At 40.4% G+C, this 16391-nt stretch overlaps 1 protein-coding gene across 1 annotated transcript in view; it reads left to right on the top strand.

The window, feature by feature from the left end:
* The first annotated feature begins 6833 nt into the window (after positions 1-6833).
* Positions 6834-16391, top strand: part of ABHD3 (abhydrolase domain containing 3, phospholipase) — a 38383-nt gene continuing 28825 nt past the window's right edge. Inside the window, exons 1-3 of the mRNA XM_060613425.2 lie at positions 6834-7133; positions 7677-7840; positions 9116-9298. Coding sequence (XP_060469408.1) covers positions 6972-7133; positions 7677-7840; positions 9116-9298 — 509 coding nt within the window. The 5' untranslated portion in view covers positions 6834-6971. The remainder of the gene's footprint in view (positions 7134-7676; positions 7841-9115; positions 9299-16391) is intronic.

Genomic DNA, 16391 nt, shown 5'->3' with positions numbered 1-16391 from the left:
TTTTTTAAATTTTTTTTTTCAACGTTTTTTATTTATTTTTGGGACAGAGAGAGACAGAGCATGAACAGGGGAGGGGCAGAGAGTGAGGGAGACACAGAATCGGAAACAGGCTCCAGGCTCCGAGCCATCAGCCCAGAGCCTGACGCGGGGCTTGAACTCACGGACCGCGAGATCGTGACCTGGCTGAAGTCCGACGCTTAACCGACTGCGCCACCCAGGCGCCCCTGGTGAATAATTCTTTTAATGTATTGTTGGGCTTGATGTCCTAATATCTTGTGGAGAATTTTTACATCCATGTTCATCAGGGAAATTGGTCTATAGTTCTCCTTTTTAGTGAGGTCTTCGTCTGCTTTTGAAATCAAGGTACTGCTGGCCTCATAGAATGAGTTTGGAAGTTTCCCTTTCATTTCTTTCTTTCTTTCTCTTTTCTTTTCTTTTTTCTTTTTCTTTCTTTTTTCTTTTCTTTTCTTTTCTTTTCTTTTTTTTTTTTTGTAACAGCTTCAAAAGAATAAGTATTAACTCTTCTTTAAATGTTTGGTAGAATTCCCATGGGAAGCCATCTGGCCCTGGACTCTTGTTTGTTGGGCAATTTTTGATACTGATTCAATTTCTTTACTGGTTATGGGTCTGTTCAAATTTTCCATTTCTTCCTGTTTCAGTTTTCATAGTTTATATTTTTCTAGGAATTTATCCATTTCTTCCAGATTGTCCAATTTGTTGGCATATAATTGCTCATAATGTTCTCTTATTATTGTTTGTATTTCTGCAGTGTTGGTTGTGATCTCTCCTCTTTCATTCATGATTTTATTTATTTGGGTCCTTTCCTTTTTCTTTTTGACAAATCTGGCTGGGGTTTATCAATGTTGTTAATTCTTTCAAAGAACCAACTCCTAATTTTATTGACCTGTTCTATTTTTTTTTATTTCAATATCCTTGATTTCTGTTCTAATCTTTATTATTTCCCTTTTTCTGCTACTTTGGGGCTTTATTTGCTATTCTTTTTCCAGTTCCTTTAGGTGTAAGGTTAAGTCGTATATTTGAGATATTTCTTGAAGGAGAGAGAGAATCTTTTAAATTTTTTTTTAACGTTTATTTATTTTTGAGACAGAGAGAGACAGAGCATGAATGGGGGTGGGACAGAGAGAGAGGGAGACACAGAATCGGAAGCAGGCTCCAGGCTCTGAGCCATCAGCCTAGAGCCCATTGCGGGGCTCGAACTCACGGACCGCGAGATCGTGACCTGAGCTGAAGTCGGACACTTAACCGACTGAGCCACCCAGGCGCCCCGAAGGAGAGAGAGAATCTTAAGCAGGCTCCACACTCAGCACAGAGGCTGACACAGGGCTCAATCTCAGGAGTGTGAGATCATGACCTGAGCTAAAATCAAGAGTCAAACGCTTAACTAACTGAGCCATCCAGATACCCCAGACGCTTGCTTCTTAAAGGCCAGAAGAAGAAAGAGTCTCTGACTTCCTCCATGTCTGACCCTTGGACTTTCTTTTAAAAGGCTCTCCTGATTAGATCAGGCCTACCCAAGAAATCTCCCTTTGTAGTAACTCAGAGTCTACTAACTAGGGCCTTTCATTACATCTTCAAAATCACTTCATCTTTGCTATATAATGTAACATAATCCAGAAATGATATACCATCATTGATATGTCCCACCCACACTCAAATGTAGGGGATTATATAAGGGTGTGTACATCAGGGGGAGGAATCTTGAGAAGAGGACATCTCAGAATTCTGCCTACCATAGACTGACCTTTGATGAGGTAGAAAAGGGCATTGCCTTCACCTGTGTTTGGATCGCATTCCCATGCCACTCCCCACCTGACTCCCACACACCTTTTCAAGGACTGTAGCCCATTAGTCACACCAGTGTGTATATACAGGTAAGTTTGGAGGTATACAACCAACTATTCTCTTTTCCATTTTGTTGTTGTTGTTGTTCCTTAATGAGTTGCCTTAAGAACTGATTTTAGCATATTCTTGCAGCACTTTCACATGACCACTCCATACCTGTGTACTATGGGTACGTTTACTTGTAAATGAGCTATTTGGGAATGAACAGGGGAGCGTGTTTTCACAGATGTCAAAGTGGCCAAAAATATTTCTCTTTTCAGCTACATATGATGAGAGGGCTGCCTCTTTGCATGAAGAGGAATTAAATACTGTTAAGATAATTTTGATCTCATACATTTCAGTTGGAACCCATATGATGGTTTCTTTTTCTTTCTTTCTATCTGTCTGTCACTCTATATTATACAAAATAAGTTTTTGGCTTCTCCCTGGGGAAGGAGGAAGAGGAAGCATCAACTTTATGTTCCTCCAGTTATGTTAGTCTGTAAATTAATCCTCTCCACAGTGAAATGTTCCCAAATGACTCCAGTTACCTTGGAGGAAGCAGGTAAATTTATCTCCCTATTATGGCTACTACTTGGCTGCCATACCCTGAATCTAATAAACACAATTTAACCTTGAGGGAAGGTATAGGCAGATTTTTGCTCAAGACTCCAGTTGATAAGTGTAAACAGTACAGATTGGAAGTGGGGTCTCAGGACCATAAACTCATCTGCCCCCTTGATCACTTCTGAAGCCTTCTAAGAATTCAACTTGTTTCTTCCCCAGGCATCCACCAGGACCCCCACATGTACATTTCTCCTTTCCAACATGACTTTCTGCCAGCTACTAGAGCTCTTTCTTATTTAAATTACTTTTCTCATCCTGAAGTCCCTGGCCTCAGTTCCTAGAGTATATTATAGTCTCCTCCACACCGCCCCCCAAATCAATCAGTTGGAAATCAGATGGCTAGTGCTAAGGTTGGGCTGTGTAGGGTTAGGGATTATTAATGCTAAAGATAGGGCTACAGTAAGTATAATAATAAATATCAGAACTGAGGAGTTGGGGTCACAGTGGTTTACTAATAATTTAGAGACATCCACAATTCTTTATAACAATCCATAGAGAACTATAATATTTATTTTAATTGTATATAATCTAAAATTTATGTTTCATTAAGTATGTGTCTTATGGTTTTCAGTTCTGGCATTCTCTATAAGCATAAACCATTTCTGTTGCTAATTTGTAATAGAATTGAGGAGGTTAAGGGGATCGGGTATTTCCTATTACAGATAGAATTTTGCTTTATCCAAAAATTAAAGAAAAACTTAAGTTACGAGGTTTAATTCCTCCTAAAAACCCTCAGGGAGTCCACATAAAAGAGCTCGTATTTTTTCTTAACTCATCTTTAGCTTATTGTAAATACAGATGAATAGATACAAAAACAACTCTAGATACAGATACAGATACAGATACAGATACAGATACAGATACAGATATACGCACACATGGGTTAGTATACATAGACATATTACCTAGCTCAGTCAGCTACCAGGGCCTACACACTAGAGCTCTTTCTAGTGTGTAGTATCTAGTATCTAGAGGATACTCCAGTAGCAATGACCACACCCAGTGCCTGTATCTTGATTTCTAAATGCCATTCCTCAATAAAAAAAATCCAGGGCATATTGCACACAAAATTTATGAAGGTGTCTTCCTATTTAAAACTTGTTTTCCATTACATCTTAGAATGTTTTGCCCTTTCCTACTTTTAGTTATGTATCTTTTCACATGATTTATTCCTTTACAATTAATTTGTATGTTTTTAAATGACTTTTTTACTGTGTAAAAAGTAATAAATGTTCATTGTGACAAGTAATCAAAAAGGAGTATAACGAAAAATATTAAAAAATCTCTTAATGGGTTTCTTAATGTTGAATATTGATTGAAAGAGCTGAATTCTTTAACTTATTTAAAACATCCCTACAACAAATGCAGTTGACCCTTGAACAACATGCCACTTATACGAAGATTTTTTTTTTTTTATAAATATGATATGGTACTGGGGTGCCTGGGTGGCTCAGACAGTTGAGCATCTAACTCTTGATTTCGGCTCAGGTCATGGTTCCAGGGTCATGGAATTGAACCCTGCGTCAGGCTCCGTGCTGAGCATGGAGCCTACTTAAGATTTTTTCTATCTCTCCCTTTGTCCCTCTCCCCAACTTGCATGCTCTCTCTAAAATAATAATTTAAAAACTGATATGGTACTGTGATTTTCTTCCTTATGACTTTCTTAATAACGTTTCTTTTCTCTAGCTTACTTTATCACAAGAATATAGTATATAATACATATAACATACAAAATATGTGTTAATCAATTGTTTGTGCTATCAGTAGGCTTCCATCAACAATAGGCTATTAGTTAAGTTTTTGAAGAGTCAAAAGTTATACACAGATTTTTGCCTGTGCAGGGGTTGGCACCTCTAACCCCCATGCTGTTCAAGGGTCAACTGTATATTGATAGGCAAAAATGAGTCACTGATATTTATTAATATTTGAATGCTTTTGTAGGACCTTTTTATATTCTCTATTAGGTTTTTCTATTGCTGCATAACAAATTACCACAAATTTAGCACTTAAAACAACACTTTTACTATCTAACAGTTTCTGTGGATCAGAGGTCCAAGCACAGCCTAACTGGGGCTCTGCTCCAGGTCTCACAAGGCTATTATCAAGATGTTAGACAGGCTGTGTTTTCATCTGGAGGCTTGACTGAGGAAGAATCTGCTTCTAAGCTTATTTAGAGTGTTGGCAGAATTCATTTCCTTGCAGTTGTAGGATTAAAGTCCCCATCTTTTTGCTGGTTGTCAGCTACAGACACCCCTCCCCCTGAAAAATCCTGGAAGGTGCCACTAGTTCCCTGCTATGTGGTTCTCTCCACAAGTGGTTCATATGGCTGTCTGCTTCCTCAAGGTAGCAGGAAAGTCTTTAGCTCCAGTCTAGTAAGCTAGCGTCACATAAGATAATGTAATCACAGAAGTGGTGACATCTCCTCACTTTTACCATATTCTTTTGGTTAGCAATAATTCACTGGTCCTATCTGCACTCAAGGAGAAGGAATTATACACAGGCATGGACACCAGGTGGAAGAAGTCATTGGGGGTCATGGTGGGATATAAGCTCTCATTTCTTCATCTAAATTGGAATATTCTTTTGTTTGTTTGTTTGTTTGTTTGTTTTTGAAAGAGAAAGCCTGTGTGCACACACAAGTGGGAGATGGGTAGAGAGAGATAGGGAGACACAGAACCCGAAGCAGGCTCCGGGCTCTGTCAGCACAGATCTGGACACAGGGCTTGAACCCACAAACTGTGAGATCATGCCCCTGAACTGAAGCTGGACCTCAAGCAACTGAACCACCCAGGTGCCCCTAAATTGGAATATTCTTATCTTAAGGAAGTTTGTGAATGTTCTTCTAACAGGAAAGAAAGTTTGGTATCTTCAATCTCAGCCATCTTATTTTACAGTCAAGGAATTGAGGGTCCAAAAGAGTAAATGGTTTGCCTAAGTTTGGTGGGTTCAGAGTTGTTTACTCCCAGGTCAGCATGCTTTCTACACACCATTATGCTAATGAAGCATTTTCAGTATTTTCACTTAAGCAAATGAAATATATATGTATTTATTGATGGGCGGGGCAGAAGAAGGTGGGTGCAGGCATTATAAAGAATTTTGCATGTAAATTGTCAAATATGGCAACCAGCATGTGTTATGTGTTTTCTGGCTGTGCTCAGATGCAAGAGCCAGTGAATGAAAGAGAATTACTTATACTCAGCACATACATTACTTCATTCAGTCACATACATTACTTCATTCAGTCATCCCAAAGACTCTATAAAGTAGAAATTCTTATAATACAGATAAAAAAAAAAAAAAGGCAAAACAAAAAAACAACAGGCTCAGTGAACGCAACTAAATCATTCTGGGTATGGACAACCATCAAGTTACAGTGACCAAATCAAAGCCAAATAAATTGCTTACTTCTGGCCCATTCCATTTCTCTATCACTAATTTCTATAATTAATGAACAATACTGTGAAATTTTTCATGTCTATACAGCCCTTACCTTTTCCTTTTTGCCTGTTTAAGTCTTGCCACTCTTGTTACTTCTAAGTGGGAGGAGTTCATAATAACAGATTTTACATCTTCCTGCACTTTTATATGCCTGTATCTTCCAGCTTTAGTCATGTTGCCATAAATAAACCTAGGAAAACCTACTTCATTCATAAGTGGCTTCCTGTCCCTACGTTAGGTAACTGATTTTCTGTAAGTCTAGAAGCTCAAAGCACTAATGAACCACAAATTGGCTTTAAAAATTTTTGAATTCTAGTTCATTTTCTTGGTCTTCTTATTTTAGGTAACCACTTCTCATTCAAGGCATACTTAACTAAAAGGATTCAGAGAGATTTAAATTATGAATGTCCTCACTATTGGACGTTTACAGAATATTTTTTCTCTTTTGATAGTCTTCAGGGGAAACACAACTTTCTGGGAGATGTAGGATTTTTCTTTCCACTACACAGCGCATTCTTCTAGCGTATCTTTGGCATTAACTCCCCCAATTTTTTAATAAGGCACACTTCCTGGGCACTCTAAACCTCTAGTTTACAGTAAGGATTCACTGAGACCCACCACCGTGCGTAATCGTTCAAGGTCATTGGGGCTGCTGGCCGGCCCCGGCCCTGAATGCGCACTGCCAGGCCCATTTCCTTCTCCAAAGCCGATGCTTCCTTGCTCCCCACCCTTGGGGCGGGGGGAGGGGAGGGGGAAGCAGGGGAGGGTGTCGCCCGGAATGCCTGGACCAGACCGGGAGACCGGGTCCGCCACCGCACGGGGGCCGCGCTTGGTACCGCGCCTCTGGAAGGTTCCTGAGTGGCTGGCGGAGGGGGCGGTTCCAGGGAAGCCGGGGCGGAGCCGGCGGCGTCTGGCAGCTGTGTTACGCCTCCCGGGGCCGCTCGGCCGCGCCCGCTCGCGGAAGCCGCTCTCTGCCCGGTAAGAGACGCTCTGGTCGAGGGTCCGCCGCAGCCCCGCGCCGCTTTCGCTGGCTCGCGGGCTGGTTGGCCTCCCGCCACAGGGCCATGCAGCGCTTAGCTATGGACCTGCGGATGCTGTCCCGGGAGCTCTCTCTCTACTTGGAGCACCAAGTCCGGGTTGGGTTCTTCGGCTCGGGTGTGGGCTTATCCCTGATCCTGGGCTTCAGCGTCGCTTACGCCTTCTATTACCTGAGCAGCATTGCCAAGGTGAGCCGGGGGTTGGCGCGGGCGCCGGGGCGCAGGGCCGCGGGCAGCTCTGCTGGGAGGGACAGCAGCTGGTGAAGCTGGAGCTGCCGCTGGAGGGACGGGTGGCTGGGGTCGTCCTGGAGGCGAGAGTGCTGCTTGAGTTGTCGCCCTTTCCCCGATATCTGATGGACGCCCTTTGAGCGCGCGCGGGAAAGCGGGCCAGCCCTTGTCGGCGTGTTGTGGGTTCGGCCGGGGTCCTCGAACTGCAGCCAGGACCCGGCTGACCTAGGCGCGGCGGGGCTGCCCTGTCACCATTCGCGGGGCTGGCAATGCTGTAGCACTTCTGACAAGGACTCCCTTATCTCAGCTCTCGCCTTCCCCTTCAAGAGTTTGGTAAACCTCTCTTTAAGTCCGTTGTGACTGCGAATTATTTTTGTCAGGCTTCTAGAAGAAGATGTAATCGAAGGGAACGTGCGGGCGAGGGACGAGTCTGCTCATTTCTGGTTTACGGTTGGCAGAAACTTTGTTCTAGACCCTTCACTATAATACCGGCTTTCCCCACAGAAGCCCCAGTTAGTGACGGGGGGTGAGAGTTTCAACCGCTTCCTTCAGGACCACTGTCCCGTGGTGACAGAAACGTACTACCCCACGGTCTGGTGCTGGGAGAGTCGAGGACAGACACTCCTGAGACCTTTCATCACTTCCAAACCCCCGGTGCAGTACAGGAAGTAAGTATATTTCCATTTTTCAGTCATTTCTGCAAAACCACCGGGTTTTTCCTGCATACTCCCAGTTCTTGATTAACCTCTCGTTAGTAAACATATAGAAAAGAAAGGGGGAACGAAAGTGGAAGGTGTGCTCCCCTCCACACACACAGCTGCAGGAAAATATTCAGGTATTGCCGTTCACCACTGTTTTTGTGTGTGCCTTGATGTAAATGGTTTATTTCTAGAGAAGTGTTTTTGAGTTACTCTTTTCTAGTTTGGCATGCGTCTGTCCCTAAGGACCTAGATCCTTTGATGATATGCACCAATTCATTGATGCTAGGAGTGGGGATGGGGTCGAGAAGGATGCCAATTAATTTGGATGTTGCCAAATCCTAATTAATGATGGACTCCTGTAAAAGGACTTCATATTAATAAGCAAATGGGTTCTTGATGATAATGTCCTTGAGGTGTTAAAGATATGGTCCAGAATTTATCAGTAACCCGGAGATTTAGATGATGCCTAATATTAATTTCCCTGAGTCATCTAGTCCTTCTGGAGTTCCTTTTGTTGCCTGGAACTTGCACTATTTATTTGAGAAAAATCTTTAAGTTCATGCATACTATGTGAGAAATACTTTAAAATATTTAAGAAACAAATTTTATAATATACTCTATGGGAGACTGCATTGTTAAGTCAAAGGACCAGAGCAGTGATCAGATCAGTATTTTACTTATTCATAATTCCCTACTGAATTATTTGGGTGACCTCAATCAAATAGGGGTTAAATGCTGGGTATTTTAGAGTAATGAGGAAATGATTAAGATAAATATTTGAAGTATTTAGCAGTTCATTTTTATATGCTACCTTTTTGTGATATTGCTGGAAATACTTTATGGCACTAATGTCATATCATTCTTGTAATAAGACAAAGGGATATAAGTGTGTGTGTTAGTGAATGCTGAAAAAAACTTCAGATGACCAAATCATGTGATATATTTATAAAATTAAGACACTAATATTGGTGCATCTGGGTGGTTCAGTTGGTTAAGCATCCGACTTCAGCTCAGGTCATGATCTCACGGTTTGTGAGTTTGAGCCCCGTGTCAGACTCTGTGCTGACAGCTTGGAGCCTGGAGCCTGCTTCGGATTTCTGTGTCTCCTTCTCTCTCTGCCCCTCCCCTGCTCATGCTGTTTCTCTCTCTCTCACTCTCTCAAAAATAAACATTAAAAAAAAAGACACTAATATTAAAGCATGACTTGAAACATTTAATGAGTATGTCCTCTATTTCTTCTAGTGAACTTATTAAAACTGCAGATGGAGGACAGATTTCACTGGACTGGTTTGATAATTGTAACAGTAAGTGTTATAGGGATGCCACCACCAGGCCTACTATCTTACTGTTGCCCGGCCTCACTGGAACAAGCAAGGAATCATATATCCTTCATATGATCCATCTTAGTGAAGAATTGGGATACAGGTACCAGTAAAAGATTTATTCCATTTTTTACTTAATTCATTCTAAATGAAGCACAAATCTATCTACATGTTTGTTTCAGAAAAACTTGTTATTTCTTGCATGGATTAAGCGTTTCCCTAGATTATTATTTTTCTCTGCTTCCTCTTTTGCCTTTTTTTTTTTCCAGGAAGATGCATAACAATCATATCACAGGAAATAGCATTTCGCATAGTAGGCACTCAGCAGATTTTGGTTGAATGAATGAATGAATGAAATTAGTATCATCTAGGAATTGACATAGGACCCAGGTCTGAGGAGCAGTAGGCCCACTGAAGGGAGTGCTATGGAAAATAGCCATTACAAACCACTGAGAGAGTAGATGGTGACCTTCATGTTTCATTCCATATTTGAGCCCTGAATCTACTAATCTTATCTCATTGGCTTAGATCCCAAATGTAAAAAATATCCAAAATCGGCTTGTAGGTGATCTTTCTTTTTCCAAAGGTGATCTATGCTTCTTCTGTCCATCTGAGTTTGTAGGTGCACATGACTAATGTCCAATTGAGGATGCCACAGCATTTTTGAGTAGCCATTATTCAACTCAGTCACCAAGTACAATTTAATTTTTTGCAAGTGACTTAGTAACCTTAAGTTTCAGGTTCAGCTTTAATATCTTAAAGCAGAATCATTGTGAAAAGTACTGCTTTTTTGTGTCGCCTTTTTAAGCTGATAGTAATTGTAATGGAACACTCTGAGGTGCATTTAAAGTAGAGTTGTGTCCTTTGTTAAACTTGAAACACTCTGTGTGAAAAATTGATGTGGAGTTTATATTAATAAAAACATTTTTGTATAAATGGGGAAATGCCATAAGAGCTAACTCAATTTTCACAAGTTAAGTCTGATCTTTTACAGATAAAGCCTATTTTGTCCATGAAATGACAATCTCTCAGACGTTTTGATAGGTGTTCTAGAATTATTGTTCCAGTGAAACTTGCACTAATATCAGGAATTCATCATTATTCCATGTTTAGCACCATCCAGTTAAGTGTGAGGCTTGATTCCAATTTTTTGCTAAAACTTAGTCATGCTCAAAAAGTATAGATCATAAAGCCTTCTGTGCATATTTAAATTGCTGATTCTGTACTTGGCCTGAGCTGTCTCTCAAGACTTAGGAAGTGCTTTTAAAAACAATGTAGTTGAAACTCAAGGACTAAATCTCATAAGCCCTGGAGTTGCCAGTCCACAAGGCTTTTTTCCACCCCTTGCAAAAGTTGCTAAATTTTATGACTATGACTATCATTACACTGTGCTTCAAAGCTTCAAAGTTCTAACTCCCCTAAGGGTTAATATCTCTTCTACTGATTTGGACATTTTATTGTGAATCTGTGATAAAAGGAAGGTTTTGTGCTAGATACAAAGAGTTGTGAGAAGTTGACCTTGCCACAAGGAGCCTAAGAGAAGAGAAAGATAGATCAGGTCATTGTCAGCTGCTTGAAGACCCAGCTTATTTGGGTTTAGGGAACTCTAACAGTGAATTAGACTGGACTTGAAAATAGCAGAGTACATGTATAAGCAGTGGTCAGTAAACTTTTCAGTGGCCTTTGGTCCTATCTCCATTTGTTTTTAATTAGGAGGGGTGGCTGAGAAGATGTATCAGTTAGCTTTTGCTGTATAACAAACTATCCCAAAACTTAGTAGCTAAAAACTACCACCATTCTGCTCACAATTCTGTGGCCCAAGAATTTGGGCTGGGCAAAGCTAGGTGGTCCTGGTCTTGGCCGGGATCATTTGTGCATTTGAGGTCAGCAGCCAGGACAACTCCCTGCATGGGGGCCCTCAGCAGGGATGACTCATCTCAGCTCCATGTGGCCTCTCATTCACCATCAGGCTCTGAGTTTGTTCATTTGGTGGCAGAGGGTTCCAAGAGTACAAAAGCAAAAGCTGCAAGGCTTCTTGACACTCACGCTAAGAACTCTCCTGATGTTGCTTCTGCCACATTCCAGTTAAAGCAAGTCTTGTGTGTCAGCCCAGAGTCAAAGGGTAGAGAAATAAACTCCACCTCTTGATAGGAAGGCCTACAAAATATTTTTGCATCATACCACAGACAGCAAGGTAGTGCCAAGGACCACTGAAGTAAAAGAAAAGATCTGGAACTTTGCCATAAGGCTTGCATTGAGTCCTTTGAGACTGTATAATATAGTGGTGTGTGCAGGGTCTTTGGAGCTGGGCCTAGGTTCAAGTGTTGGAACTTCCACTTACTGAGAGACCTTTGTAATTAATTTTTAACTTCCCCAATTACAGCTTCTCACTTACTACAGAGAGTTTAAATGAATTAGAATGTATAAAGTACTTGGTTTAGTGACCTGAGCCAAAGTGGTCTTTCATAATGTTTCCCTAATCAGACTAGAACACTTTATAATTTAAAGAACAAGTACAAGCAAACCTACCTCTTGGGAAATATAAACACCTAGTTTCCTTACAGGAATGCTTGCATTGTGTCGTTATGTCTCTTACACAATAGAATTTCATAGGCAGTATGAACACCCCAATATGGTGGGGGTATATTTGCCTTCAGGCCCCAGTTACTATCTTGTGGAAAGGTTGAATTTGTAGGGAGACTCATGAATTTTGTCAGGTAGCCAGGGAACTGTTGTTGCTTCACTGCTGAGATGTGATTTAAACATTAGGGAGAACTTAACTCCTGGTGTATTGATAAGTGAAACATAAGGGTTTGCTATTGTTGCTGTTAAAAATTTTGTTTTTGGGGCGCCTGGGTGGCTCAGTCAGTTGAGCATCCGACTTCGGTTCAGGTCATGATCTCACAGTTTGTGGGTTTGAGCCCTGCATCAGGCTCTATGCTGACAGAGCCTGCAGCCTGCTTCAGATTCTGTCTCCTTCTCTCTCTGCCCCTCCCCCCGCTCATGCTCTGTCTCTCTCTGTCTCTCAAAAATAAATAAATGTTAAAAAAAATTAAAAAAAAAATTTTTTTTTCCTGTGCCTGAAAACTGACAGACACAGACCTTTTAAGTTTCACCAATTCAGAATTAAGAATGGATGGGATAGGAACTAAGCTAAAGTTCATTTAAGATCACTGTGAGCAAAGGCTTTACTAAGAAGTCAAATTGAATTGAAAGGGGAATACATAGTCTACCTGCCCGTTCATCTTCATGGGCCAAATGCAGTATGTATTCCTTGGACAAACTTGTCCCTGAGGGGGAGAAGAGAATTGCTGAGCCAGATAGCCCTAGTCATTCTTCCAAATTTTATCAATCAGATAAGCCCTCCATCTCCTGGAGAATGAGTAAAGTAAGCGAGGCCAGGAAGCCAGGAGTGTGTTTAGAGAAGCTTCTCTCATAGACATCAGAGAACTGGAGAAAAAGTTACACCTCTATGATTGATAAAGTAGTTAGAAATCCCATTCGTTCACTCAAGGTTTGTTCTTTAAAAAACCTCTATTTGGTAACACAGCCTAATCGATATTATTTTATGTACCTGAATAATATCTGTTTTCTTAAGTCTTTTTCCCATTGTCTGAATTAATTTTTAGGACGACTACTAAAAAGAAGGGAGTAAAACAGTAACTCTGAGAACATCTAAATCATCTTTTACTTTGGCCTCTTTTATTGAGAGCCTTCATCTACTATTTTGTTCCACCCCCAACTAGTATTAAAAAGAGTGGCCCATCCAGAATTATATCATAATAAATCCATTGAAATCTAGGTCAGTCATTAAGTATTTTTATCAGAACCTATATTCCCAAAGAGCATACAGTCTAGCTGAAGCGATAAGGAGTATGTATGCAGTAGCTGGGAAGAAATGCATTCACGAGAACCAGGATTGACTACAAGTAAAAGAAAACTCAAAATAACAGTGACTTTAAAAAGTTACAAGTTTATTTCTCTCTCATGAGAAGTTTATTTCTCTCTCTCTCTCTCTGAGAAGGTAGACCAGGGCTCTATAGCCTGTATCAGGAAGTGTTGCTTCATAACCTATGGCTGCTCTAGCTCCAGCCATCACAACTGTACCCCAACATCCGAGAAGGAGAAAAAAGACTAGAGAATGCACCATCTTCCTTTAAGGATGCTTTCCAGCAATTGTGCACACCACTCTTGCTTGTATCATATGGACCTGCTCTTCCTCAGCCACAAGGGAGGCTCGAAGTGAAATCGTTATTTTGAGCAGTCATATACTCAAGTGACACTAGGAGATTCTGTGACTGAGGAAGAAGAGGAGCATGGATACTGGGAGATAACTGGCAGTCTCTAGCACTTAGTGGTCAGTGTTGCAAGTGTGAGGACTCTGGAATATCAGACACCAAGTAAGACATTTTAAGCAGGGAAGGAACAGGTCAGAAGTGCCAGAGGCGAACGAAAGAGCAAGGAGAATGAGGACAGATAAAGCAGTACTGGAGAAGATTCAGCAGAGCAATGAGGAAGGAAGTCCAACTGCTGAGGGCTAAGAAGACCTCAGGAGAAAAGAGTGGGGTGGATCACATATCTTTTAAGTTTGACAGAGGAAGGAGGGAAACAGGAGAGGATTTGGAAAAGAGCAGAAGGATTAATAGAGGGATTTTTCAAGATTGTGGGTGTTTGTTTCGAGAAATTTCTTTCTTACTGCATTTTTTATTACTATCTTCTTTTTGTTTTTCTTGCTACATTTTTCAAACTACTTACAGAAACCACTGACATTTTAATGTGGTTTAACAGGATTAAGATCTTCCAATGCAGGGCCACCTATTGGTAGCAAGGATGCCATTGTCCATCATTTATAGTTTTGAGAGGAACTTGAAGTGGGAGATGATTTAAAAGCAGTTAAAATTTGACTAGTTTCTACATGTTCCTTTGCTTTCCAGTTTGGAGTTTGGATCTGTGCATTTTGATTTAGGTCAGGTATCACCAGTAGATAACTAAGCTTTAGGTGACACTTAGATTTTCCTGCAGTATCAGAAGGGCACTTGCAGGTCATCTACTGACTCTTCCTGAGGGAGGAAGGAAGGGGAGGCTGAACTAAGGAAAATGAGGCATGGAACAAAAGGGCAAGTTCTGACTACTCCCCAGTGTAAAAGCAGTACCTTAGGTAAGAAGTCATTTTAAATTAACTCCAGAATGTTTTTATCTAAACATATTTTTGTAAGTTTTTGCTGTTGTTAAGACAATTTGGCTTTTAAAGTTTTGAAAATGAGTTCAGTTAACTGATTATTCATGAGACTGGCTAGATGAAATCATGCATAATGGAAAGCACTGGGTGAAGAGCTTAGCTTATTTAATGGTATTTATAGAAAAAGTTATAGTGGATACTGACAAGGAGTCTCATTCCCTAGGGAACTAATTGTTAGATGTTCCATTATACAATGATTCACAAAGTTTTGGGGATAAAGCTTTATTTTATTTTATTTTTTTATCTGAGCTGGCATGCACTCAAAGGGTACTCTGTGTTCAGAGCACTCGCACTCGTCTTTGGAAAAAGAGACTTTAATGTTACTAGCTTAGGTAGCCCAGGGCCTCTGAGTGGGGTGGTTAAGTGGATTATTGAGTCAGGTCTGCTTGGATTCAAGTCCCAGTTCTGTCAAACACTTCCTGTGTATCCATGGCCAAATTATTCAATAACTCTGTACCTCAGTTTTCTCATCCATAAAGATAACTATACCTCATAGGATTGCCAGGATTACATGTATATATGTGAAGGTTTTTCCCCAGTGAACATTTTAAAAAGTAGTAGCTTTTTTTAAAAGAAATATTTTTTTTTTTAAATATTAACTTTTTTTCTTTAAAGGAGTGAATTATGTCTTTGGTGTAGGGAAGAGTCATACTCTTTTAGTCTGGTTAGGTAGAAATGAGGTACTTAGTGCCTGGGCCCTACTACCAGGCAAGAAACCATCCCAGGGGAACCTGAGACAGCAGTGTGCCTGGCCAGACAGTGAGTGGTGCAGGGAGAGGATAATGCCTAGCTAAGGTGGAGTGGCCACTGGAATCTATATCTTGGAATGCATACATGTTTCTTTTTTTTTTTTTTTTTTTATTTACATCCAAGTTGGTTAGCATATGGTGCAATAATATTTCAGGAGTAGATTCCTTAATGCCCCTTACCCATTTAGCTCATCCACCCTCCCACAACCCCTACACATACATGTTTCTGACTCCAGTTTGGGTCATAAAGCTGCCAGCAGTGATCTGTGACACTGGAATGATTCCTATAAGTTCATACTATTAATGTAGAACACTTTTATTATTAAATAGTTCTTTAGTTGACAGAATCTACAGAAATACCAAAGAAACCCAGCTAGAATTCAAATGAGTAAGATAAAATCTGAGAACATCAGAAAGCAACTGAGTAAATGTTAGGGAAGACGGGAGAGCTGGGGGCGGGGCAGTGGAGAAGATTCCAATAAAATATTATAAAAGAGAACTTAATGCTAGTTGTATAAGGTTTTCAGTGGCCTCACATGAAGGATAACTTTGACTCTTTTTCCCTCTTGTGGCTACTGGTTTTGAAATATTATACCTAAAAAGTGAATTGTACTAATTATGAACTTTTTTTTTAAAATTCATAGGGCCACTCAGAGCTTATGACCAGCAAGAGATAACCAGAATTGCCATTTTGGTTTACTACTAACTAAATTTAGCTTTGTTGAGTGCCTGCCACATGATAGGCCCCATACCAGGTGCTATACTTAGGTTATCTTACTTAACATGTACCTAATTCCAAGAGCTGTATTATCATCATACTCATTTTACCAACCAAAAACAAAACTACAGTGTTCATAATTTCACCAAAGTTTGACAGTTAGTGTGTGACAAGGTACTTCAACTGTACAGCCTTGTTACAGAGAAATGTATGATTGTTTTTTAGGCTCTTTGAAATATTGTTCATTCTTCAAAATTCTCCTTTACTCAGATGGCTCTTGGCTTGGGAAAATAGCTCCTCAAACCCCATGATTATTGCCTATCAGGATAATGTAGACCTATAATATCATAAGATTCCATTTCATCAGAGAAATTCAAGACATGACAGGCAAACATGTCATGTTTCCTACTCAGGGAATAGATTTTATAGGGAAAGAGTTGAAACAAGAGAATGGGGTTCTTGAATTATGGATTAAGTTTCACTATTCTCC

The sequence above is a fragment of the Panthera onca genome, chromosome D3, assembly GCF_046562875.1.
Source record: "Panthera onca isolate mPanOnc1 chromosome D3, mPanOnc1 haplotype 2, whole genome shotgun sequence".
Taxonomy (NCBI): Eukaryota; Metazoa; Chordata; class Mammalia; order Carnivora; family Felidae; genus Panthera; species Panthera onca.
The sequence above is the reverse complement of the archived record's forward strand: the minus strand, read 5'-3'. Positions and strand labels throughout refer to the sequence as shown.